The following is a 27,268-nucleotide window of genomic DNA, read 5'->3' as shown; positions in this document are numbered from 1 at the left end:
ACAAGTCTTTCAAAATGGTTACCAAAAGACTGTGGGGTTTTTTTCTTTTTCATTTTTGAGAACATTTCTTGGAGTACAACATTTTTCTAGAAACCAAAATGGAAAAGTGTCAAAAATGCCAATTTTAAACTTTAAAAAGCTACTTTCAAAAGTAATTCACTGTTTCTCAATACACGAGAAGTGTTTCTTGACAAGTGAGCCTTCAGAACACTGCACTGACTAAAATGAAGGTATTCCCTAGTCCCATCTCATCATTCAGAAGCTTTTTTTCTGACAATCAATAACTCTTAAAGGTGTGAGCACAAGATTACTAACTCCTGACATTTTTCTGTTTATAGAAAACTTCTCATGTGAGAAGAAAACAAATGGGTTTCATTTGTTCACCTGTCAAACTTATCAAGCTGCATAGTATCAAATATGAGGTGGGTCAGAGGACTGGGGGATATGGAAACTTTTACTTCTCAGTTTCAAATTAATCCCATGTTGGCAGTGACCAAAAGTCATTTATAATTATTGATAATTTGTTATTGGCTTAGGTGAAATGAGTTTGTGGTCCCTGTTCAAGTAACAGTGAAGTGGTTGGTACTATTCAGCGCTCCTTGTTAGCAGTCTCAACAGAGCCAAGTCCTGAATGGGCTATGGAAACTGAATTCCTGTCAAATTGTGGGAGTTGAAGAAGAGTAGGGGATGGGAGTGAGGAAATCTTTGCTGTGTCCCTAACCATGTGCTACCTATTCTGTTAACTGCAAAATTTCAATTTGAGGGGCTCATAACCTTAGCACTTTTCCCCAGCACTAAACTCACCTAAAATAAATTTTCAAGTGCTCTGGTAAGCAGAGAAACTGGTTACTAGATGTATTCTATAAATGTTGGCACTGACTAGTGATGTTTAATGTTATATATAATGACTGAAAGGAAAGCTGTTACTTAGCTGTTGGATAACTGATTGCCAGTTGAGTAGCTTAGAACAATTAGATTGTACACCTCACAAGAAATAGCAGCCTGTCTGTATTAGCAGGAGATAGTACTAGTATCTTTTTTACAGTATAAAATGTGTTAGGGTTGACTTGAGTTCAGTACTGTCACCTAATTGACATTCTTTAAGAGCTAGAAAGAGGATCTAGCCTGGAAGGGGAGCTAACAAAAGAATTTAAATGCAAATGACAGGAAATGCACAAACTCACCTGGCTTTGGAGAAGGATGAAGAGTCATGCTAGCTGTCTGCAAGTTTCCAGATATGGAGGTGTTGAAATTATTGAAAGTGGATGTAACAGGCCCAGGGAATTGTTTAGAGGAAGCTGGAGTAGATTTCAGACTGTCATTGTTGGTTCTGCTGTCCTCCATAGGATCTGTGGTGTTGAATGTAGGAGAGAGGTAAATGGTTTCCACAGAGTCCTCACTACTAGAAGAAAGTAAGTCCAATTTTGAGGTATTTTGGCTGGTTTTTGCTTGCGCTTCTGGGATTGATAACCAAGGATCAAGAAAGTGTTTTGCAGTTTGGGGATTATTTGCATCTGACTGCTTCCTTGAGGGAGGTTTCAGAGTGATTGTAGAAACAGGATTTGTGGCAGTGTTGTGACCGCTCCTGCTCCTGCTCCATTTTCGTGAAGATGGTAGACTTATCTCTGAGGAATAGGAAGCAACACCTGTAAAGCAACAAATGAGAATGATTCTACCAAAAACATCTTGTGTCTTAGGTGCCTTTCCCAACTTTTCTCAAGTTAGGCAGAATTGCTCGTGTTACTATACTGCACTGAATAACCATAATTTCAAAGCATTTTATGATATATTAAGCACTACAACTTCATTTTTTTTTTTTGTAGAGAGCATTCAGTGCAGGGAAGTAAATCGACTCTCCTGAAGTTATTGAATGAGTTAATGTCCTGCCTGGAGGTCTCCGCTGCCAATAGCGCAGTTGTTTGTCATGATACCAGAAAAAATGTGCTAATGTAACATTCTAATCACTACATCTAATTACAACTAAGCATAAGTTACTAACTCTAAGCGTCTTGTGTGTAGTTAAAAAATTAACAATCAAACAAGAAGTTGCAATCTTGATTGTCATCTTAAACTACATCAGACCATGTGATTCAACAGTGGAATGAATGAGATAGGCAGTGACTCCTGAAATCCTTCAAAGTAAGGGTTTTTTAAGTTAACTAAAACGAAAATTAAATTAGCCAAAATATTACTTAGCAGCAATTTCTAAAAGCCCCTGTTTTTCTATGCTTTCAAAAGGGGATCTAGTTCCAGTTTCTTAAGCCAAAATTCAGGATGCCTTGCTCCCCTAATCATGGAATCAGTATGTGACCAAAATGGTTGCATTATGGGTTTGATGTTAAAAGTACAAAAACTGGCATAAATATCTTGATTAATTTAAGATTTGGAGGCATGACTTCAGTTTATAATATCAAAGATCCTTGTATACTTGCAGTAGATATAATTTATTTTATCAGAATAATGTTATCTGTGAAGGAAGTTTTGGATTTTTTTGCTGAAACCGAATTTCTAGACCAAATCTATCATTTAAAATAATTTTATTTGAATAGATGTCATACTAATGGAATTAGCAAGGAATCAAATCAGTATAATACTACAGGTTATTACAGCCATTGTAATCCTCAAATACTAGTCTCCAAAACTTCTTTTTTTTGCCAGGCTTGTTGCAAACTGTGTGTATCAGTGTTCTCCCCGAGATCCCATTATAGGCAAGGTGCTCAGATTGCTTTGTAGACATATATGTAACTGTGGAATGAATGACCCAAATACAGCTGCAAGCAGTGTAGCTTGTTTTTAGCAACACATACTATGCAACAACAATAGTCCACATGTGGAAAACTAGCGCACTTTCTACACGTGGCAAATAACTGACATGAGAAAATGACTTTATGTTGGAAGTTTTAAAATGCTTTTTAAAAAGTGAAAGTAAATTAGTCCAGAGAGTTGCAATTGTTTGTTTCAGAGATCACGTATAATTCTAGTTCTGATGTTTTTGTCAACTTGAATGCTGTGTGACTTGTCAAAAATCAAAAAGTGCAGGCTTATAATAGTGTCTAGCAGATGAGATGCATCATCAAGCAAATGTTCAAACAAGGTCACAGGGCTTCAGCTCTTGCAAGAGGCTTCCACGTATTCAGTGCATCAGACATACTAACTCTTCTAACCTGCTTAAACAATGCAAATGAAACTAAGGCTATCTTTTAATGAACAAAGAAAGTAGTGTAAGTCTTGCTAGTTACAATAGAATTTAACTTAAGCTTCAAATGAATTCACATATCACTGAATCATCTGAGGATAGCCCACCTCAGCCCTCCCATTTCCAGAAGAAAACCATCTAAAATAATTAATGTAGATGCAAAAGAAAGTACCAGTGCAGTTTCTTTAGTGATAATGATTTGTTGGATCAGTCTTGGCATTTAGTAATGATTTTGAAGTTATGTGTTCTGTTAATTGTGGCATATTCAAGGGAAAGCAAATCTGGCAAAATTAAGTGCTGGTGACATGCTAGCAATGGAAGCAGTTTATCAGGCCAGCTGTCTCAGTCAATTCTATAAGGCACAACTGTGAAAAAGAGATTATTCGGTGAATTCTGCTGGAATCCTTCATGACCTCATGTTCGCTGAAATTGTCTCATTAATGAACAGAAGACATAAGGCAAAACATCCATATCAAGGTTAGCTGAATTGACTAATGCACTTTTTTAGAACAATTTGGTGAGCAAGTATTCATAGTATTGATTTCAAGAATAGACTTGTATCATTTTGTCCAAATTTATTTGCAAACAAGTAAAGCCAAGATGTTTTCACAGCATTTGATGATAATGTTGGGACACTGCTGCATGATGATTGTGTTGATAGCAGTGATGATGAGGGCGCTTATTTTGATAAAGCTGTAAATATGGAAAAGCAGAGATGGCTTGAATTCAACATGCTTTGACAGTACTTGCAATTAAAATTACCAATAGGTTTCTTTATTGAGAACTCCTTTTAGCTTATAATGATAAATGTAAATGGACTCAACATGTCTAAATCTGATCATGGAAAGATTTTCAAGCTGCAGGTTTGCAATAGTATTTTGTAGTTTTTCGTTTTTAACCTGTAAAGGTTGAAGATAATTATGCAATACAGTATCCAAATGACCCAACAACATCAGGAAGCTCCTATTTACTATATATGTTAGTTAGCTTAATGTTATTGTCAAATTTATCTATTCAATCTTGTTAACAGAGTGTTTGATCTCAGCTTTTGTGTTGTATGACAGAGTTCTGTAAGTAGCAGATGACATGGCTCATGCTATTACTGAATAATTTATAACCCCTTTATAACCCATATCTACAAAAAATCCATAGCAGCCTGTGACAGCGAATATCATAACACAAATTCAGCAGTGATGGATAGTACTTTTCATGGGACTGGTATTTCACTGCTCCAGTATCCACATGCCTACAGCTCTGGTCAAATTCTGAATAGATTTGCATTGCCTTGCACATAGTCAAAACTAAAAACATAATTGCAATATTGCTGCCAGCTATACTGAAGAACAAAGACACTTACATACTTGCAATAGACATGAGTAACTGGAAACAGCAACTCTATCAGTGAAAATTGTAGCGCCACTTCTTATTTATGTATGTTGTGGCTGACATGACACTAACCCTTGGTCAGCATGCCATGCAGAAAGTTCATGATTTGGCTATTTGAAGTTCAATCCATTCTATGTAGCTCTTATTCAAAAGTCAAGATTTGTAATAGTATGAATCTTGTGAAACAAGTATCAGATTTCCTCAATTCTGATCAGGCACTGCTGTTGACATCTGATCAACTGCTATAAATGATTGTGAAAAAAGTGTAAGGGACCTGGTCAGAAACTTTAGGAGAACATCACTTCATTGTAACGTTAGGAGAAGACCATGTTGCATTAGGAACTATGTCATGTGCAACTGGTTTTAAGACAATGGAGAAGATGGAAGCACAAGAAGACTTCAACACTGTAACATCCAAGGGGGCGTACACATGTACTAACTTTCTGTCAGTTAAATTGATTTAACCTTGTTAAGTAGACTTAACTGTCAAAGCATACGCAGGTATGTGGAGCAGAGTCAACTTAAATGCAGCACAAGATAATACACCTCTGATGTGTATTATCTTGAGTCACAATAGTTGATATTGCTGTGTATCACAAGATGGTTGCCACCATGTCATGGAGTTGTACATGTGTGCGCTCTGATGTGGCTTAAGTTAAGTTGCCTTATTTCAGGTCAAACTAAATTCACCCCAAAGAAGCATCTACATGAGCTTGCACATGTCTGTTGTGGTGTCTCAAAGCAGTTTGAGATGCTGTAGAAGGCACCCCATAAACTAGAAAATGTTCCCTGTGCTGCATATTTGCAGTGTGGACTCTAAATTTGGTCCAGGGAATCCCAGTATCCAAAAAAAAAAAAAAGTGCCAGAAAAAAGTGTGAGGCGTGCACTCAGAGTTTGCCTGGAAGCAACTGGAGGCCAGGTCCTCCAAGGAGATGCTTTAGCACCCGGCCAGAGGATCTCCATGGCTACAGCATCCCCCTGCTGCTCCAGCATGCTGAACAAAGTAAAAGTGGGGCAGGGTTGTCAGCACTGTCTCCAGAGCTGGCTGGGACCCAGCATCTGTCCTGGGTTGCTCCAGAGCCTGCCAAGCACCTAGGGTCTGTCCTGGGCCCAAGCACAGAAGCAGGACCAGTACCAGGCAGGCTGCCTTGCAGCCATGCACAGGGGTCAGCTGTGCCTATGTCCGAGAAGCTGAGATACCCAGATCCCAGCTGCAGGCCAGCAGCAGAGTCAGGAGGACCCAGAGGCTGCGGCAGGAACTATGGGCAACCCTGGTAAGCAGGGATCTGGGTTTTCTGTTTTCCATGGAAAAAATGCAGATTCCCATTTTAAAGGGGAAACTCTGGGTTTCCCCATTTGCAAACAGCTGTCTGCAGGCTGGTGGAGTTCCAGCCTGAAAGAGCTACTTGCAAATGGGCAGCAAACCATAAGCCAGGGGCAGCCACAAAGCCTACCCAATGGTGTGGACGTGCGTGTGTGTGTGTGTGTGTGGGGAATTGTGTGGAGGGGTGGGCCCCCTAAACCCAAAGTGGGAAAATCTGAGGGGATTCCTGGTTCCAAAAACCACTTGGGGGATATGATGGGCCAGGAGGGAGGGGTGGAGGTGGCAGCAGGGTTGGGTTATGGGCAGGGTAGGGATTGAGGTGGCAGCAGGCTCTGCTCTGTGTGTGTGTGTGTGTGTGTGTGTGTGTGTGTGTGTGTGTGTGATGGGCCAGGGCTGGTGGCAGGAGTGAAAGAGAGATGTGATGGGGATGGGGACACTCCTGGTATGAGCTGGGCTTGGAACCCCCATAGAGCAGAGTGTGCAGGTAGATGCCAGCCTGGAAGAAAGGGGGTTTTCCCAGCGCAATCCCTGAGCCCGAGTCAAGGGCTTCGCAGGAACTAGAAGGGAGGAATAGGCTGTAATCGGACCTGGACAGGTTACAGGGGTGGACAGATGAGAACAGGATGGGTTTCAACACTGACAACTACAATGTGATGCACCTGGGGAGGAAGAACCAGCAGCATACCTACAGGCTGGGGAACTCCCTTCTCGTCAGCTGCAGCTGGATCCACATCCTTGTGAGCAAAGGGGGAGCTCTGATTTCCTACGATTAAAAAAAACAGAAGCAAATGCCGAAGTATGTGTGGATGTACCGCAAGAAAGCTGATTCTTTCCTGGAGTGTACTTTTAAAAGAACCAGACATATTCACAGGGTCACAGCATGTGTAGTGGTGGTTACTGAAGAAAGTCCATTCTTCTGCTCATTCATACATTAACTTTGAAAAATTTTCTAATGAAAGAATATTCGTAGTTTTAACTTTGGTTTGTGCTTTTAGAGAAAGATACTCTTATTCTTAATGTTTGTTCAGGTACCTTGGGAAGGTACGGGCCAGAAATAATACAATGATTTTTGTGACCAGAGGACTTGTGAACTAAAATAAACAGTTTATGGAAATTGCTTCCAGCAACAATCTGGTTGTGTTTGCACTTGATTTCCTAAAAAGCCATTCAGAAAGACCCAGCAAGTACACGTTTTTCAGAGTCTTGGTATTTCACTTGTTCTCTGTACTAATAGGTCTGATGTTCTTTTGTTCTTCACAAAAATGGCACAAAAAGCATGCCATGCACACATGGAATATATTTGATGTTACTGTCACACTACTATCTAATGAAAAATCCATCTATTATAACTGATGATCTCGTGAAGACTGAACAAGCTATTGTTTAACTCTGTGATTGCACCAATAATGCCATAGCTATAACTGTTAAAGCAGACATATTAAACTATTTTCCAATAAAAGCAAAATGCATGCCACTTGCTCAGACTTGAGTGATATAAAATATTCATGGAACAGCCCTGTGGGTTTAATTGCTGGCACCAAACATTCTCAGATGCAATTGTTAGCAAATCCAGAATCATGTGAGAGAGGTGGCTGGAGAGTAGGTAGAGTTGTTGATACAGGCTGCCCAAGTAGCTGATGCTATTTGAATGCTTGTCAAATGTGGTTGCAGGAAAAGGCTGTAAATGTCACAAGTCTAGTCTACAGAGTAGCGGTAGTAAATGCAATTAGGTGTGAAGCTGACAGGTATATAAAATACTATCTGCAAAAATCCAAAAGCCATATGTATAATGCATCGTGATGTCATAATGGAGACACAGACTTCATTTTTTATGTTGTTCCTGCTGTGATGGATGGACAGTTAGATGTAAGGTAAGATGATTCATTCAAAGCTAGCTCTGAAAATTCAGTCAAAATGCCACATTGTTACAGCTTAGTCTCCACAAAGGCTGGCTATTGATTGGCTGAAATATGAACAGGTTCATGGAGAGTTATGTAAAAACCCAACTTCTGCTTTGTTTGGTCATGGTCTTTAAGGACATGCCTTCAATACAATGTAGAGTAATATCAGTATACTATGTATTATGTTGCTGAGAAAATGATCAATTTTGCAACCTAGTGCCACCAGGATTAGTCCAATATGATTTCATCCAAAAGCTGTTAGATAAGATGGCTGTCAAAAAACCTTTTGACAGTTCAGATTCTCTTGCATCAGTGTCAGGACATGGACACCCAGAGATGGGGCCAAATGTGGAGCAGGGTTATTGGATAAGACTACAAACCAGAGTTGAGGTGAGCAAGCAGAGTCCAGGAACAAGCCAGATGAGAAAACGGGGAGATTGTGAGATGAGCAAAGTCTATGAGCAAGCCAAGTTAAAAAAACAGAAGAATGGAGTCTACAAGCAAGTACAGTCGGAAAACCAGGAGGTCAGGAAGCAGGAAGAGTTACCAGCGACACAGTCTGAGATTAGGAAAAGCACCATGGCCCAGGCACTTCCAGCTCCTCTCCCTAGGCTTATGTAGGGGAAGTCAGATGATAAGAGCTATCCACTTCTGTGTTAAGGGGTGGGGAGAATCAGATACTGAGGAAGGCTTTAGGCAGGCCTCATCCAAGCTTGTGGGGATAGCAGCTGTGCTGGTTAGGCCAAGGAAGTGAGTTCCAAGCTAGAAGCCTGACACCTTGTCTTATCAGCACATTCACAGAGAGCGCATCTACACATTCATTAATGTGCCATTGCTACTGTGCATTAAGTTTAATACCACTAATATGAGGTACTAGATAAAGGTGTAGTAGCTGCACTAATGCACAGTAGCAGAGGCAAACTTTTTTGTGTGATGCTTAATGCATAGCAAACTAATTCTACTGCACATTAGTGCATTAGAATGGTTTTTGCCATGACACGCTACTGCACAGTAGAATAGTTCACTGCACATTAAGGCGTCTTGAATAGCTGCGCCCAGAAAGATTGGTCCTAAAGTTCATTTCTGACCCCATCAAATATAGGAAGGTTGGTAGCATGCCAAAACAGAAGAACTGGATCAGCATCTGATGTGTGTGACATGCATCAGTTTTGCCTTGGGTTTAATGCTGTATGTGGCCCTGCTAAGGACACAGTGATACTGGTAAGGGGCAATAATGGTCAGATGCCACTTACTAACTTGGTTAACATCCAACTGCAATGGCAGCAGCACTTTGGGTGTCATTGAATACTTAATCTAATATAGTTGATGAGCTGCTTAGGCCAGATGTATGTGTCAAACATCTGGTCAGTCTATAATGCTGCTCCATCTGGCCCACTGGGGTACTGGTAGGCCATGGAGTTTGAGGGCATGACCAGCCACAGAATCTGGATCTCTAAGGTCCCAGTGAACATGGCCTCAATAGTAGGAGGTTGAGCAAGCACTGCACAACACAGCCTTTTGTCACCCTACAGTCTAGCCCACCACTGAGCTTGGCCCACCATTGCTTGCCTGCAAGAACCCTCCCCTGCTGCCCCCAGTCTGAATCTGGCATGGGGCCTGAGGTGAATTCTTCCATGCTCTCTTGGAGCATGAAACAATTTGGGAAGAAGTCCTTGATGTTGTGTATATGTTGAATAGCAAAGCTCAAGGTTTTGATGGTATTCTAGCAAAAGTCTATAAACTAGGATTTATAGCTCTGAGTGAGAGTCTAAGCAAGCTCCTCTGCTGAATCTGTGGGGAGGGGGTTATCCCTTAGACCTAAAGCTGAAACCATAATTAAGATCTATAAAGGGAAAAAAGAGAATGAATTGAGTGCTATGACTATCAGAGGATCTCATTCTTAACAACTTCAGGTAAGAATATTGGCTTTGGTACTCCTTTAACTGACTGCTTTTTACTCCCTGATAACACATTCCTAGAGTCTCATTAGTGGAAATGTTTGGGTTTTGTTAATTTTTGTGATAGATCCAAGAGAGATGCTGTGATCAGAACTGCCACTTGTATATGGCTTTTATTAATATCAAGATAACCTCTGATGCAGTCATGTATTCTAACCTCTAGAACCGGCTGAGTAGGCTTGCGCACCCTGAAAAGTTTCCCATGTTCCTGACTGAGCTGAATGAAGGAATGAACAGAAAAGCAAACACTAGCACTGGCCTATGTTTGCTTTTTTTCTTCCTCTAGTGGAGTCAAGCAAACTTATATTCTTGGATCCTTTTTGTTTATGTGGTTCTATGCAGCATTTGTGGAAAAAGGAGTTGGTGATATTCCAGTAGGTGTGATTGAACCATTAGTTGTAGGATGTTCCAAGCAAGATCAAGAGTCACTATGCAACTGCTTCATAAGGTGTTCTACACAGATGACTCTGCTTTAGTGGCCCATTCCAAATAAAACTCACAAATGATTGGCTGTTTTACAGCAATAAAAGACAGATTCTAGCTTAGTTTTACTGAAGGCTAGCATCATGCTTAAGCTGTCAAGCAGCAAGAGTTGTCTCACCCATACAGTACATTGGTGTAGAACACAAGTTGGCAACGTTTTTGGGCAAAGTGCCAAAAACACCTGCAACCTCAACTGTGATATGACAACTATTGGTAGAAAACTAGTTTAAAACGATAAAGCACCCTGTTCAAATTTGCTGATGAAACTAAGATGTGGGGGGATGTGGGTACGCTAGAAGGGCGGAATAGGCTGCAATCGGACCTAGACAGGTTACACAGGTGGGCAGACAAGAATAGGATGGGATTCAACACCGACAAGCGCAAGTGAAAGCCTGCCATGCCCTCGCTCCCCCAAAGCCCCCCAGAGACCCCCCGCTGACCCTCAGCACAGCTGGAGGCAAGCAGGGCCCATGATGGGAAGGGGTTAACCCCCCACTGAGTGGGAGGAAGCAGCTGAGTGGAGCCAGGCCGGGTCAAGCCCTGACCAGGCCCCTACTTCGCCCACCTGCCCAGGAAGCGACATGAACAGGCTGCGCAAACAGGTGCGCTTGTCTGCTAGCACGTGAGTTAGCGTGGAGTTCATGCAGGAGGGTGTGTGGGAGGGTGCGCAGGAGGGCCCGAGACCCTACCTGTGAACCCCCCAGGGTAGACAGTCTCAGCCGTAGCCAGCCTACCAGAGGCATGACACGGATGGGCACGCGTTGCAACCCGAGGGTCCCCTCGGGCTCTGCGGCCCCCCCACCCCGAGACTGCCACTCAAACAGAGCCCATGGTTCCAGGCTCCACGCAGACGGAGCCCCTGGATCTTGGCTGCGGGGGCTGCCTGTCCCTTTTTCAGGCTCTGGGGCCCGGGAGCATGGCCACCTCCCCATGTGGGGTCTGCTCCCTTTTGGGGTTTCTGGCGCGCTAGCTGGAGGAGCTCCAGGCCACAGTCCAGAGACTGTGTGCCATCAGGGACTTTGAGCAGGAGATAGACTCCTACTGCCAGGCCCTTCTCCCCCGGGAGCCGGAGGGTAGACCACGGTCTCCCTCCAGGACAAAGGAGACTCCAGGACCTCCCACTCTGTCCAGTCAGGCGCATGGACCAAGGTGGTCAAGGGCCTTAAGGCCCACCGCACCAAGACCCCTGGCCCCACTGGAGCTTAGCAACAGGTACATACCTCTTGCTGCTCCAGCACAGCCTGCTGAGTTGCCAGCTCCCACAGGCAACACAGGCTCAACTGCAGCTACCGCCCCCACTCTCCCCAAGACAAAATAAGGTGTTTGTTGTGGGAGACTCCATCCTGAGGGGGATTGAAGGGGCAATCTGCCACTCCAACCCCTTAGCCTGGGAAGCCTGCTGCTTCCCAGGGGCCCGCATCTGGGACATTGCGGAGAAGATCCCTAAGCTCCTTTGGCCCACAGACCACTATCTTATGCTCCTTATTCACGTGGGCACCAATGACATGGCTTGGAGTGCTCCCAGCCGGGTCATGAGGCGCTACAGGGATTTGGAAGTGGGGCTAAAGGGTCTGGGGGCACAGATGGTGTTCTCATCAATCCTCCCAGTCTTGGGCTACGGGCCAAGGAGGGAGAGGAGGATCCACATAGTCAACCAAAGACTGCGGCGCTGGTGTCATCGGGAAGGCTTTGGCTTCCATGACCACAGCCTGCTCTTTGGCGAGAGAGGCAGTGAGCTCCTGGGAAGAGATGGCCTCCACCTCTCTCCCCTGGGGAGGAGGCTCTTCTCAGCCAGACTGGCTGACCTGCTCCACCAGGCTTTAAACTAAGCCCGTTGGGGGACGGGGGGACTACCGCCACTGCCAGCCCACTGAGCAACCCTTGCAAAGCCAGCAGACCAAGGCATTTAAGGGAGCTCACCCCTGCCCCAGCTCTGATACAATGTGGGCAAGGCAAGAGCCCCCAAGGGGACACTTTCCTGCCTGTACACAAACACCAGGAGCTTGGGTAACAAGCAGGAGGAGCTCGTCCTCCTGCTCAGTGCAAATAATTATGATGTCATAGGGATAATGGAGACCTGGTGGGACTCCACTCATGACTGGACCTCGGGTATAGGTGGCTATACCCTGTACAGAAGGGATCGAGTAGATAAAAGGGGCGGGGGTGTAGCTCTCTATGTTAAGGAAAGCTACGCGTCCCTGCAAGCTGATATTGGGGACCAGGGTGGATGACTGGAGACCCTCTGGGTTAAAATCCGTGGGGAACATGGCACAGGGGACACAACGGTGGGAGTCTACTACAGACCTCTGTGACAGTTGTGCCTTTTCGGGTCCGTCTACCAGTGACCCCACAACACCGATTAAGGGCCAACCGCCTGACTTCCCACCTGCCACACATTGTTATTTGCTTGATTGGAAGATATTAATCAAGTGGGAGGCTGGCTATTTTCTGTCTCAGTGCCTGGGGCACTATCTGCAGCTCCTTTCCTCCCTGTACACCACAGCCCAAGCCTCGCAGATGTACCTGATGTTGTTTGGGTCTGTTCCACTCTCCGCGCCACACAGACATTCTCTGGCTTGTCCCGCAGCCTGCGCCCTCACCGGTGCCCCTACTGGCGCTCTCTGGCTTGTCGCACCCTACCTGCTCCAGGGCTTCTCGCCACTGCCCACTCCGGGGCTGGGGTTGATACACCCCGAATGTTGTGCCCTGTCTGGCACCGGGGTCTCCACGCTACTGTGGAGCCCCTATAAGGCCTCCTCCAACCCCTAATAGCCTCACCTGGTCCTCCAGTGTAACAAACACAAAACACAAAGCCCCCTGGGCTATAACATAAAACTAACCTGGCCGGCCAAACAACTTTCAATCCCTACTGGGGGAAATACTTCAAACCCCAGCAGCGCTCTGGGGATGCTCATATGGTCAGAGTTGTCCCTTCTGTCTGCACTGGCCAAGCTCCTCCTTCCTTGGTTGCCAGAGGGGAACTGCCCTCCTGGTCTCCTGCCTGGGTTTATATGGGCCAGGCCCTGCCTCTTCCTATCAGCTGGCTCCCCAGCGGTTGTACTGGCAACCAGCACCTGTTACTCTGGCTGCCCAGGCAACTGGCAGCTGAATGTCCCCCACCTTGCCATTAGGGGTCTCCCCCGAGTTGTTTTTCTGCTCTCAGGCACAGGGCACCTAAGTGCTCTGTGACAACCTCCCACCCAAAGTCCTGATCTTGACCAGGAGTTCACCCGGGAACTGGCTGAGGCCGCATGCTCCAGGACCATGGTGGTCATAGGTGACTTCAGTTACCCAGACATCTTGTGAGAGGATCACTCAGCAAAATCCAAATGGTCACAAAGCTTCCTCTCGTGCGTGGATGACCTCTACCCGATGCAAGAAGTCTATGGACTAACAAGAGGCAAAGCGCTGCTTGACCTGGTGCTGGCTACTGGGGATGACATAATTGGCGACCTAGTGATCGATGGGAAGCTGGGTTACAGAGACCATGAGCTGATCACCTTCACTATCCGCTGTAAAGCTGGCAAGTCAGTCAGCAACATGGAAGTCCTTGACTTCAGGAAAGCCGACTTTGACAAGCTCAGGAGGCTTGTCAGTCAGGCCTTAAGGGACCATGACCCCAGGGAGAGGGGAGTTCAAGAAGAGAGTGGTTGCTTCTCAAGGGAGCAATCCTCAATGAACAAGCTAAGTCTATTCCATCATGGAGGAAAGGCAGCAAGAGGGCACAGCAGCCCCCCTGGCTCTCCAGGGACCTAACAGACCTCCTGAAGTGAAAAAGAAAGGCCTACAAAGGATGGAGGACGGGATTCACCTCCAAGGAGAATTATTCTGCACTGGTCCGGTCCTGCAGGGAGCAAACCAGGAAGGCCAAGGCTGCAACTGAACTCCAACTAGCTTTGAGCATCAAGGACAATAAAAAGTCCTTTTTCAGATATGTGGGGAGCCAGAGGAAAAGCAAGGGCAATGTTGGACCCCTGCTGAACCAGATGGGGCAACTGACAACTGATGCCCAGGAAAAAGCCAACCTATTAAATGGGTACTTTACGTTGGTCTTTCATCAGTCCCATGGGATGCCCATGCCTGCTATGGGACAAGGAGATCCAGGTGAGGGAGATGCCCGGCCCTCCATTAATGCTGACCTCATGAAGGAACATCTTGAGAAGCTGGATACCTTCAAGTCAGCCGGCTCTGACAATCTACACCCCAGAGTACTCAAGGAGCTGGCGAGCATCATAGCCCAGCCTCTGGCATGGATCTTTGAAAACTCTTGGTGCTCTGGTGTAGTGCCCGCAGACTGGAAGAAGGCCAATGTGGTGCCTATCTTCAAGAAGGGGAGGAAAGTGGATCCAAAATGAACATAGGCTGACAGTGTGGGAACACAGTCAGGAAGCCAACCGTACCTTGTTATGTATCCACAGATGCATCTCAAGTGGGTCCAAGGATGTGATCCTCCCCGCTCTATGAGACACTGGTCAGGCCGCAGTTGGAGTACTGCATCCAGTTCTGGGCACCACACTTCAGGAGGGATGTGGACAACATGGAGAGGGTCCAGAGAAGGGCCACCCACACGATCTGGGGTCAGCAGGGCAGGCCCTATGAGGAGAGACTAAGGGACCTGAACCTGTTCAGGTCCACAAGAGAAGGCTGAGGGGGGATCTAGTGGCCATTTACACTACAGGGGGGACCAGCAGGCATTGGGAGAGTCCCTGTTCCCTCAACCACTACCAGCAGTGGCAAGAAATAATGGTCACAAGCTGGCAGAGGGTAGATTCAGGCTAGATATCAGGAGGCGCTACTTCACTGTCAGGGCGGCTAGGATCTGGAACCAGCTTCCAAGAGAAGTGGTGCTGGCTCCTACCCTGGGGATCTTTAAAAGGAGACTGGATGAACACCTTGCCAGGGTTGTTTGACTCCAGTACTTTTTCCCTGCCATGGCAGGGGGTCGGACTCAATGATCTGCTCAGGTCCCTTCCAACCCTATAAACTATGAAACTATGATAGTCCTTGATCTGAATTTCCAAGGGGGGTGAGGAGGTAAGGAATTGTTCACCATCTTGAAGTGGCTCCAAATTTTAAATCTACCAGAAGAATCACCATGTTGAGTTTTTTGCTTTAACATGTAATCACAATTCTTTCACATATCAGTTTCAGTACAAGACTTCCCCCAGGCAACTGCAGAGGGGCAGCTTATAAGCAACTGTACCCCTGAGAGAGAAAGAGAACCAAGGAAAATATAGCAGCAGCTCCAGAACAGCCATCACAGATACGGTAGGCTTAAGAAAATGTAAGAATTCATTTGGGCTCTTCTTTTCTGCAGGGTGGTGATATAAATAAGGAAGAAAAGTAGGTAGGTATGGGGAAGAGAGAGAGAAATTAGTTACATGCATTGGGTCATCTTTCTGGTGAAGGGGAGTGGGTGCTATTTTGTTAAATTTGTAAAGAAAAATGGTTGGTTATGTAGGCAGAAACTAAAATAGAATAGAATACAGTTAGGACAATTATATATTATTCATTCAAGGAAAAAAAAAGAAAAACAAATGCTTTTCAACAAATTGAACATTTCCCTTCCTTTCCCAAGATAGTCTATGCACTGCTAGCATTTTCTTACTTCTTTTCTCTCCTCATCGTGGTTCCTTTATCCCCTTCAATGTAATTTCTCTTCCTTGCTTTCCTACCCCTTAGTTTGTTTGTTTTTTTGCAAGAAACTCAGAAAGGCCACAATAGGCAAGGATAAATTCCTATTTTAAATCTTTGGGTTTATCTAGTGAATCTTGGTTGCACGTGTAACAGTGCTATCGTTATATGGCATCCTGCAGTACCCGTAAAAGGATCTCAAGGCATCCCAGAGTGCTGCAGCACCCTGGTAAATCACCGGTTTTGATTTTTGTGATTTCTAGGATCTGATCATGAGAATGACAGAAATCACTTTAGTAGGGTCATGACCAGCCATGATGGTCCCAGAAATATGCAAGAAGCAAGTTTTATTCAGTAACATACTTTGTAGTACTAAATTTACAGTTGGGAGAAAGAGGACTTTATGCAGACCAGATTTTCAGTCTGACCCCTGAACATCAGGGATCCTGGTTTCCTCTGTTTAAAAATCCTAAATGCTCTTATTTAAAATCCTCTAAATTCTCCAATTTGAAAATCCCAAATCCATGTTTTTCCACAATTTCTACCCAGCCCTATCAGTGCCTATCACTCCCAACCTGTTGCCCCAGTCCCCAGTCCCACAGTATGTGAAGAGGAAGGGGGTGGGTGTGTGGGGAAGGGAGGATGTGGGCATAAATGATGCATCAGGGGTGGGGGAAATATGCCCCCCTGATTTATATGCACACAGCAGGGCATGGGGCTGCAACCTAGCTAGACCTGCTCTGGGCAGAAGCTATCTCCACAGCCCAGTGGGCAGGACCCAGCACAGGAAGGAGTGTCACACTGCCATGGCGAGGTGCAGCAGCAGCACAGAATTTTGCCCCCCACTGCTGCTGGGTGGGCAGGGGACACCTCAGTAGCCCAGAACAATAGTTCAACTACTGAGCATCTCTAGATCCTTCAGAGAAATCTTTCACAAGTTCCTTTTAGCAAAGGCTCAGATGAGCACTTTAAATGACTTTGGATGTAGAGGCAGAGTAGGGCTTATAGCCACATTAAGAATATTCTTGAGTTCCTGTATTTGAACCTATGAGACACAGAGGTCTGCCCTGCTAGTGCCTTGTTGACTTCCTTGTTACAGTTGCACATTGCACTGTCCTTCATATATCATCATTCCATGGTTCTCTTGGTGCGAGCTGGATTCTCAGACTGTCGCTATAAGCAATTTCCATGTTAGTCCGATATGCCATATCCCATTACAGATTACAAAGTAGAAAGTCAGCAGGCATGACAAGAGATTAAAAAAAGTTGAAATATATCTCTTGGTTTAAGAATGCGTGAAAGAGAATAATTACACTGCCTAAGGGAAATAAAGCTCAGAAATGGTAGAAAGGCCAGTGGAGTAATTGCCCATAGTACTAACCAGTTGATACCCTTCTGAGATTTGAATCTCTCAGTGAACTGATTTAAATGTAGATGCGTTGTATCTTCTGACAAAGACATTGTATGTCAGCCCTGAATATTCCATTTGAGAGAGAGAAGTCTTGAATTTCTCTCTGTGTGTGCGTGCGCCTGAATAATGGGTGAAGAGGTAATATATGTTCTAGGAATAGAGAGATAATATCTTGATACAAACACAAATATATGTTTGAGGCAGCTTGAACTGTTTAAATTAGAAGGTTATAGCATTGCATCCACAAAAAAAACCCAACCAAACAAACAAACATTTACAAGTCATTTGGTTATGTAAACCGTGTACTCTGGGTAATATCTTCTAGCTTTCTAGTGAAACTTGATGTAAAACTGATGAGAGAGTCCTTTGCTTTTCAAAAGCCAACCTGAGAAGTCTGTCAGGTGTGCTTCCTCTTCCTCTGTCAGAGTAGCTTTAGTTCTCGGTTGGACTCCCAGCTATCTTGTGTTCAGTTTTTCCATCATTTATCCTACCGTTACTGAACAAGAATTCTTCCACAGATGATATGGGATACCAAAAAGGTTGCATTTATCATTTATTTCTGCTTAGCAGTCATGTCTTCCACCCTTGTGCCAAGTGTCTCACAGTATATATGCTGTTGGCCATGTTCTGCCATGCCAAAGAGCTCTGTGCATCTCTGAAGCAGGTTATATTTGAAGGACTGGCTGCAGCCTCTGAGCAACAACTCCACTGTCTTCCAGCAGTTTGCCCCCAGAAGGGAGGCATGGGTTTAATAAATGTAAGTATCCCTTCTATGTACATAAGCAGTAAAAGATTCTTGCTGTGGAAACAGTCTGGCCAAGATTACTGAAAAATCAATCTGGAAACATTAGGCTCCGACAGAGAGACAGAGCTCTTCGTTTTGCAAATGTTTTTAAAAGAACAACAAAAAAGAAAGATTTTAATTAGAATGCACAAAATAGAAATATCTGGAGGTTTTTATACCGTTGCTCAATACTCTTGCCTCTTAGTCTAAATATCTAGTTTTTCTAGAAAAGGTTAGGGAACCAACCATGTTGTGATAATGCAATATACTCTACTGATCTTTCCTAATCTGCCTTGACCCTGACCTGTGGAGCAGAGAATTTTATATTTAAGAATTTCTCTTGCATGAGCCAGTTGGAACCGATTCTTATCTTGTGCTGTGGATTATGTTAAGCATTGCTCATTCAGAGAACAAATGAAGCCAAACTCCATCACACTCCTTAGCTCTGTGCGATTTCTGAACAACACATGGTATCAGGAATAGGATGAACTACAAAAATAAACTGAATTGTGAGTAGAGCAGTTGAAAGCCCCATCAGAATCACAAGTCTCCACTACTATAAAGAATTGGAGAAGGTTTAAACAAAGATTCACTCTGCCCCTGCAAGCAGTGGGTGCCAGCAAAAACGAAAGCAGTTAAAAGATAACTTTGGTTTTGGCAGTAGATGGTTCTGCAGCACTTGATGTTTCAGTAGTTTTCAGTTCACGGAGACACAGGAGGTTAACTATGAAATTGTATTACATGAATTTGAAGGTACTGCATTCCACATGGAAATGAAACATTCATAAGATGTATTTTTAAACTGAACGTATAAAGGAGATGAAAAAACAGGTCTGAATAGTTCATCAGCCCTAGATCAGTCTTGCAAAAATTGGAGAGCTAACTGACTCCTGATAAGAGACTAAGTTGTGATTGGGGTCTAGGAGGAGAAACTTAAGAAGTCTATTGGAAGACTGAGAGTTAATACTTGGCAAATTTATTAAAATTTATAAAGCAGTCATCCATTTTAGACAGACACTTATGGAAAATGGACAGAGGTCTGGTACTGTGGATCTTAGAAAGAATTGAAAATACTAGAACAATATAACAAAAAGACCTGAGAAGGAAAGATGTATAGGAGTTCAGAGACAAAGTCCACAAAAATAACACTTGGTGCTGTACATGCAGTAGCAAACAATACTTGGCATTCAAAAAAAGATTCATGAGCTACAGTGAATTACATCACTTGGCAAAATTTGCCAGTACCAGCAGTAGTGTGCACAGCATGGACAAAGAAAATGGCAAACAGCCCCATTAGCTCATATGGATTTTGTTCAAGAGCAATGGACAATGCTGCAACAGAAGAAGATGAATGGACTGTCAATCTGAAAGCAAATGGAACGTTTATTAATTTTAAGTTGGACACAGTTTCCCATGCCAGCATGGTGCCAAACTGATATTAACATTGGAAGAAGAGCTACAGGTAGTAGAAGATAAGACTCAGGACTTGCAGAGGTGAACTTGTTCCTATTAAAGTAAAAATAAATGTAAAGGCAAATAATGCATTGGAATAGATAGATATTTTTGTCTCCTAGTACTATTCTAAATTCTATTACTGAGTTAAACACATACTAAACAACTGGTCTCATCAAGAATCAGAGCACACACAGAGGACAAACAACAAAGAAACAGTATGAGATCATCTTTAAGGAGATGGAGAAGCTCTTGCCTGTGGAGCCAAAAGAGCCCAAACATTCCATGATATGTGTCCTTAGAAAACTTCTTCTCATCTGAAGGTGAAGACTGAAGGGGGATATGGATGGGCTTACTGTTCAGGGATTCAAAGAATCAGTGGAAAAATTAGCAGAGTGAGTACTTTTGTTAGTCATTGTTGAGGAAAGTGTGGAACCAGACCCCTTCACATGTATACTAGTTCAAAAGAATGAAATATGAAAAAGGGAGCAATTTTCATTATCTGAAGGGAAAGGGAAAGGGAAATATGGTTGATTCCATATTATTGTCATGCCTAATGCATCACCAGGGACCATTGTGAAAAACTTTCACACGTTTATTGATGAGTGGTTAGTGTTAGCTAAACTGACTGTAAACTGCTTATAATTGCTAAAAAGAGCTTACTAACTTCTTCTGCACCTAAGAAATGAGATTCTTTTTATAATTAAACATTTATGATGTGCAAGTAGAATACAAATCTAGAAGAGATTTGGTGGTCACAGATGTATACTGAATAGAGCAGGGATCAGCAACCTTTTAGCAATGGCAGACTAGACTAGCGAAGGCATGCTACCACTTGCAACCCAGCCGATGCCATCATATCTCTTGCCATTGAATTTCTTCTGATGTCCTAGCTTTGCAGGCTGGTTAAACTTGCTTGCCAGGCTGCATCTGGTCTGCAGGCCATAGGTTGCCAGTGCTTGCTCTAGAGCATTTGAGAAAAGTACAACAGAGTAACATCTAAACCTAGATTATGTATATATCAGTCTGACTAAAAAAGCTTGTTCAATCCCAGATGAAATGCAGAATGTGACCACTAGAGCGAATGTTGAGAATACTGTGCAGTAAGTAAACAAGCCTATTAATGCAAGATAACTGGGACAACCTATTCTCAGCCCATAATGGGGAAAATTCTGAATGCTCTGTGGGCTTTTCTTCAAAGGCGACAGAATGACTTTCCCAAGGTGTTACAGAAAACATGTTAAAAGGCTACATGAAGATTGCCAATGGATTGAAGAACTGAAGAGAGGGCAGAGATGTTTTATACTGACTTCAAATGAAAAGCAGCATTAAGAAACCTGTTAAAGCTTGTCACATATGCTTAAAATACAGGCCCAGTTAAACACAATGCCATGTTTGATGGCATGGGATAAAATGGCCCCTGGAGCAAAGCTGACATATACTTACTCTTATCAGGAATGGGATACATGATGTAACCGGAGTAGCTCCCTAGGGGTCACCGTGCTCTCCCCTAGCACCCCTAACCGTGTCCAGTTGGTCTGTGATGCACCCTCAATCTCTCCTGCCATGTCTTTGATGTCAATTATGTAATTAGGGACCCTGCCTCTTTGGTTCTCCTGGACACGGTTATTCTTCTGTACATTAGCCCAGCTCTGCTAATGGGGGTTCCTGGGCATCCCAGCCTTATGTGCTATGCATAGCTCCAACTACCCCTTTACCACGCCCCGAGCCTCACAGATGTACCAGACATTGTTCGGTTTCCCCTTTTGCCGCGGAGCTTCTCACCGCCCCCTTTTACTGCGGAGCACTTATCACGCTGCCCCCTGCTTTGGGGTTACCACAGCCTTGGGGCTCAGGTGGCCATGGCCGTGCCTGGCCCCAACTCTCCTCCTTGGGGTCTTGACCCCTTGCTGGACTCAGGCGGCCTCAGCCTTACCTGGCCTCCGATTCTCCGCTCCCCTTTGTCTCGGGGCTGGCATCAGTACACCCCCAGATGCGCCGCCCTCTCTGGTGTCAGGGTCCCCATGCTACCGTGGAGCCCCTACGAGGCCTCCTCCAATCCCTTATAGCCTCACCCAGTCCTCCAGTGTAAGACACAAACACAAAGCATAAGCCCCTGGGCTATAATATAAATTCTAGCCACTTAGCTGTAACATCCTTTGAGCCACCCAATGGGTACTCTATCTCTTCACTAGTATCAGCCTGCTTGTGCAGTCTAGCTTCTCCTCTTTACTCACATAGGTAGGAGTTCTCTCTCCCTTGGCAGCAAGCAGCCCACACACACTGGCCTCAGACTTGTGGTTTATATATATATTAGGCACCAGGCCCTGCCCCTTCTGGTCAGCTGACCAAGCAAGTGTAAGTCCTTACCCTCATTAAACTGGTTGGCCCGGCAACCTGCACTTGGGTCCTTATCTCTGCTGTCAAAGTAGCAGGCACCTTAGTGCCCTGCTACACATGATATAATAAATTAGCGCCGTGCAAAATTTCGTCACCAGTTTTGTTTTGACCTGTTCCGAGGTTGAAACACCAAAGTCAAAACCAAGCAGATATGGTCGAAACAGCCTCAAAACAAAACGAGACAAGTTGAAACGTTGTGCCATTTTGATGCTGTTTCAATGTTTCACACATAGGCTATAATGGGGAAGTATGAAACAGCCTATAACTTCAACATTTCTGGCCAGATTTGGATAAAACTTACAGAAATGGTAGCCCCTTCTGGGGCAAAAATATGCCAAGATTCAAGAAGATAGGTGCTGGGGATTTGGAGAAACTGCACCCCAAAATCTTGAGAGCCAAACTTGTGTCATGCGTATGTGTTAAGCCACAGCAGGGTCAGAACTACAGGAATGCTAGTCCCTGCGGAGGCCATAAAGCCTGCCATGTTTCAAGGAGATAGGTGCAGGGGTTTGGGAGGAACTGCACCTCAAGCTGCAGACAAGCAAAACTCGTGACATGTGTGACACTGTATGTGTTAAGGCACAGCAGGGTAAAAGCTGCAGGCCTACTAGCCCTTGCTGAGGCCATGAAGCCTGCTAGCTGTCGAGGAGATAGGTTCAAGAGTTCTGGGGCCCTGCACCTCTGGCTGCTGACAGGCAAAACTCATGACATGGGTGCTTGTGCAACTGCTGCCTCTCACCAAGCAGCAGGACTGAAGATCCCTCATCACTTGCCACCACAGACCTGGGGGTAATAATTGACCACAGTATGAACATGAGCCAGCAGGTCGATGCTGTAGCCAGCAGAGCCAACAATATGCTGGCATGCATCAATTGATGCATCTCCAGCAAAACCATTGCAAGGAAGCGATTCTCCTGCTCTACTCGGCTCTTCTCAGCATTGGTGAAACTGCAGCTGGAGTACTACGTCCAGTTCTGGGCTCCATACCTTAACAAGGACGTGGTAAAGCTTGAGAGAGTCCAGAGAAGGGCTAACTATATGATCAGAGACTTGCACAGCAAGCCATACAAGGAAAGGCTGATGGACCTGGGACTCTTCAGCCTAAAAAAAAAAAAAAAAAAGGAGAAGGCTGAGAGGGGACTTGGTAGCAGCTTACCGCATCAGAAGCATACATCTAGAGCTCAGTGAACAACTATTCACCAGGGCACCCTTGGGGAAAACTAGGAGTAATGTTTGCAGTCTGGATATCCTAGTTGTAAAGTAGTTTTTCCTAATGTTGGGCCTGAAACAGTCTTGCAGGAATTTGTGGCCATTGCTTCTAGTTTTCCCCAAGTTGTTCACCGAGCCCTAGATGTACACTTTCAAGTCAAAACATGAGTTTCTCTCTCAAGACTTTGGGGTACAGTTTCTCCAAACTCCCTGCACCTATCTTCTTGAAACTTAGCACACTTTATGCCCTCAGAAGAAGCTACCATTCTTGCAAGTTTCATCCAAATCTGGCCAGAAATGACAAAAGTTATAGCCTGTTTCAACCTTCCCCATTATATCCTATGGGCAAAATGTCGAAAAGTTTTGCCATTTTGACCCAGTCTCGATGATGAAACAGAACAGCCGTTTCGACTCAAAACAAAAGTTGAAATGGAACACTGTTCTGCTGAAGCTTTGAAATGCGGTCAAAATGGAATGCTTCCATTTCGCACAGCCCTAATAATAATGTCTGACAAGGGGTTGCAATTTAAGTAGTTTGTAGTGAAGTAGAGGTTTAGCTGTACTACTCCTAATCCACAATGAATTAGTATTAAAAAAGGTAAAAAACAGAGTACTTACAAAAAAAAAAAAAACAAAAAAAAAAAAAAAACACAAAACAACCAACAAGAGGCACTGCTAATTTACACAATGGCACTATTGAAATCTCAGTTATTATTCCTGAATGTTTTATTCAACAGAAAACTGAAAACAAGAATGCCTGCACTGCTAGACACTGACATCAGAGTCCCAGGGGACTTGCAGATGTGTGAAGAAAGAAACAAAAAAACCCAAAACTTGATGGGCATATCTACACGTGCCACACTGCGCCAAAGCAAGTACTAAATGGCTGCACAGTACTGCAGCACACTGTTGTTTCCAACCCTACTGCGCAGTGGCAGTGGCATCACAGTTAGCACCCACTGACATTACGTTGCCACATAGCTCATTGCTATGGAGACATAGCATCTCATGTAGATATGCCCAATATGATTTAGTTGTCTTTGGAACTTCCACATTTCATGAAAATGAAGCATCAAGGATGGAAAAACAATGATCATAAATAGTAGTGATGTGACCAGGGGTGATTATGGTTAAGACACAGCCTGCTGGTTAGGGCATTTTCCTGAAAGGTGAAAGGACTTAGTTCAAATCCCTGCTCTGAATCAAGCAAAGACTGGATTTGCACTTTGTCCTGTATGTCCTGAATGAATGGCTTAAACACTGGGCAATTAAGGAAGTAGAATAAACTAGTCCTTCCTGGTTTTGCAAATGGTACCTAACTCTAGCTTTCTACTTGCCTTGCTTTTGTTAAAATGTCTGGGAGGGAAACAAATTCTCTGTTTCAGGCTGAATTAATTGAAAATGCTTGGTTTCTTGCTGCAGCAAGAAAAAGCAAAGACTTTCATTTTAGTTCAATCCAAACTGAATTTTTTTTTCCATTTTTCAAAAACAGTTTTCAAAGTTATCTATCTACTCACACAACCTTAGTAAGAACTCAGGAAAGAAAGAGCGACTAGGACTAGCAATGTATGGTAATTACTTTGTTTGAATTGATTTTATATTAACAAACAATGGGGCAGATCCTCCACCAGTGCCACTTGATGCAGCTATAACAGTCTGTACTGAATGGCTATTTGATCCAATATTTATTTTGTGTGAATTCTGAATATCAGTTTGTTGACATGTATTAGCTACATTTGTTAAAAATCAAGCTGGTTAGGTTACCAAGTGGGTCTCTGAAAAGCAAACCTTACTCTCAAAGCTGGGATATCCTGCGAGTGTGAGTGTGAGATATGCATTTTGCAAACACTGATAGGACAAGGGGAAGCTCATGGCTGTTTAGATAACTGTCTTTGTCCTGGTTTTAAATGGGTAGCCTGACAATTATTCTGTAAAGTTTATAGCCTACTTTCAGTGTTTCACTGTAGTTATCTTGTCAGGCAGTTAACGCTTAAAATCACTTATTTTCTGTTTTCTCTGCTGTACTTCAGAAAAAATACATTGTTTTCTCTAAACTGAAATGGATCTGATTGTTCTATTGGGGAAAATATTGACTGTAATTTACTAATGCAGTCTGTTACTACTTGCCTGTACTTCTGATTCAAAGGGAAAAAAGGAAATAATTGCCTGTCTGACTTAGAGAAAATGAGTCTGGTACTGCATTGGCTGGGCATCATGAAAGGTAAAGGCAAGTTAATCCTACAGTCCAAATTTTGCCAATTCAACCTGCCATTTTCCCCCAGTCCAATTTTGCCAATGTACATCTGAATTTTACCAATGTACAGATCTGAAACATCATGTATCATTCACATGCTGAGCCTCCAAACAAAACAATATTAAGCAAGTACATGAAAGGACAGGGGAATAACTTACCATATCACTTTTTGCAGGAATACACGGGGACACCTATGCAAGCAACATGCCTAAATGTTTTAGGGAACCGATCATACCACGTTGCTTCCAAGCAATTTGCTTCTGCTAAAACTTAAGACAATGCTAACGGACGTTAGACTATGAACCAAGTAAAGGGAACACTAGGACACAGGACTTTTCCTGAGCTAGGAGAGTAAATTAAGGAATAATTGTAGGGTGGTATGCTGGGAACTGTAATAAAACCTACCCAATTCCTAGTGACTTCCAATACTGGTGGCCCAGGTAGGGTTAAAGCTTACAACTCAATTTGTTTTACTGCTGTAAAAGATAAGTAACCCAAGTGGAAGGAGAGGAGGTTAGGGATGAGATGCAGTTACCATTTATTTCTCCTGTAATTCTCCATCAATATAAAATTTAAAAAATTGAAAGGTAGTGGGGAAATGTTCTTCTTAACATGAGAGAAGTCTGGCTGCTACAGCATGCACCATGGCAATGGAAGAATTTTGTCATTACAGGTTTTTTCTGATTATGTTCAGAAAAGAGGGGATTTTTAAAAAAAAAAGATTAAATCCTGGAAAATAACTATGTTCACCCCTTGATGAACTCCTAAGGAGGTTAGGTCCAGTCTGTGATAATCCTAGGGGCTGTGATGAAGCAAAATAATAATTCATGAATATTGAAGCTATGTAACCTGATATTAGTGCTCCTTATATTTGGTTTGACATGTGTCAAGAAACAGTTCCAACCATCCACACGTCATTACATAACTGGCTAGGAATGTTAGCTATATTCTGAGGCACCCAGTTTGACCACTGCAGGAGAGAGGCATACTGGACTGAGGGACCAGTGGTCTGCTTAACTGCAGCAACTCGTGTTCTAGTCTAGACTAAATTCAATAATAAAGGATTATGGGCTTGATCTATTCTTGCTTGCCTTGGTGCAATTAAAGTCAGTCCTTCCGGTCAGTCATCATCAAGAAGCCTGCATTGAAGAAATCAATCTGTGGCTCCAGAGTTGGTGCCATTGTGTGGGTTTTGGCTTCTTCAACCGCAGTCTGCATTTCCATGAAAGGAGCATCCTGGGATGTGATGGTCTTCATCTCTCTTTGAAAGAGAAGAGTCTGTTCTCTTACAGGTTGGCTGATCTCCTACGTAGGGTTTTAAACTAGGTTCAGGGGAGGACAAAGAGAACCCAGAATCAGCGAGCCACAAGCCATGCACTGGATCAGCCCAGATAAGTACTAAGGGGTCCAACTGGCATCAGGACAGGTGGGGTACCAAGTGCACCCACTGTAGGCCTTAAATGTCTCTACACTAATGCTAGGAGCATGGGGAACAAGCAGGAGGAATTCACACTCCTGCTTGTAAGCAATAACTCAATCTGGCTGGAGTAACTGAAACCTGGTGGGACCCTACTCATGGTTGGGCAATGAGCATTGAGGGCTATAGGTTATACAGACATGATAGAGTTGGGGAAAAGGTGGGGGTGTTGCTCTCTATGTTAGGGAGCAATACACATCTTCTGTAATCAAGATGGGATCACAGGAGGGGCAAATTGAGATACTGTGGGTTAGAATACATGAGGCATGGGGGGGAAAAAAGGGATTTGGTGGTGGGGGTCTACTACAGAACACAACACCAGGAGGATGAGCTAGACCTGGAATTCTCAAGGCAGCTCTCAGGGGCTGTACTGTCAAGGGACATGGTTGCCATGACCT

At 43.9% G+C, this 27,268-nt stretch overlaps 1 protein-coding gene across 1 annotated transcript in view; it reads right to left on the bottom strand.

Annotated features, from left to right (window-relative positions):
- The window catches only part of ENTHD1 (ENTH domain containing 1), a 75,697-nt gene that overhangs the window by 5,951 nt on the left and 42,478 nt on the right, over nucleotides 1–27,268 (bottom strand). Inside the window, exon 5 of the mRNA XM_090042069.1 lies at nucleotides 1,185–1,646. Coding sequence (XP_089898195.1) covers nucleotides 1,185–1,646 — 462 coding nt within the window. The remainder of the gene's footprint in view (nucleotides 1–1,184; nucleotides 1,647–27,268) is intronic.

This window comes from Crocodylus siamensis, chromosome 4, assembly GCF_052110815.1.
Source record: "Crocodylus siamensis isolate JL-2025a chromosome 4, ASM5211081v1, whole genome shotgun sequence".
Lineage (NCBI taxonomy): Eukaryota > Metazoa > Chordata > Crocodylia > Crocodylidae > Crocodylus > Crocodylus siamensis.
This window is presented reverse-complemented; position numbering and strand designations above follow the sequence as displayed.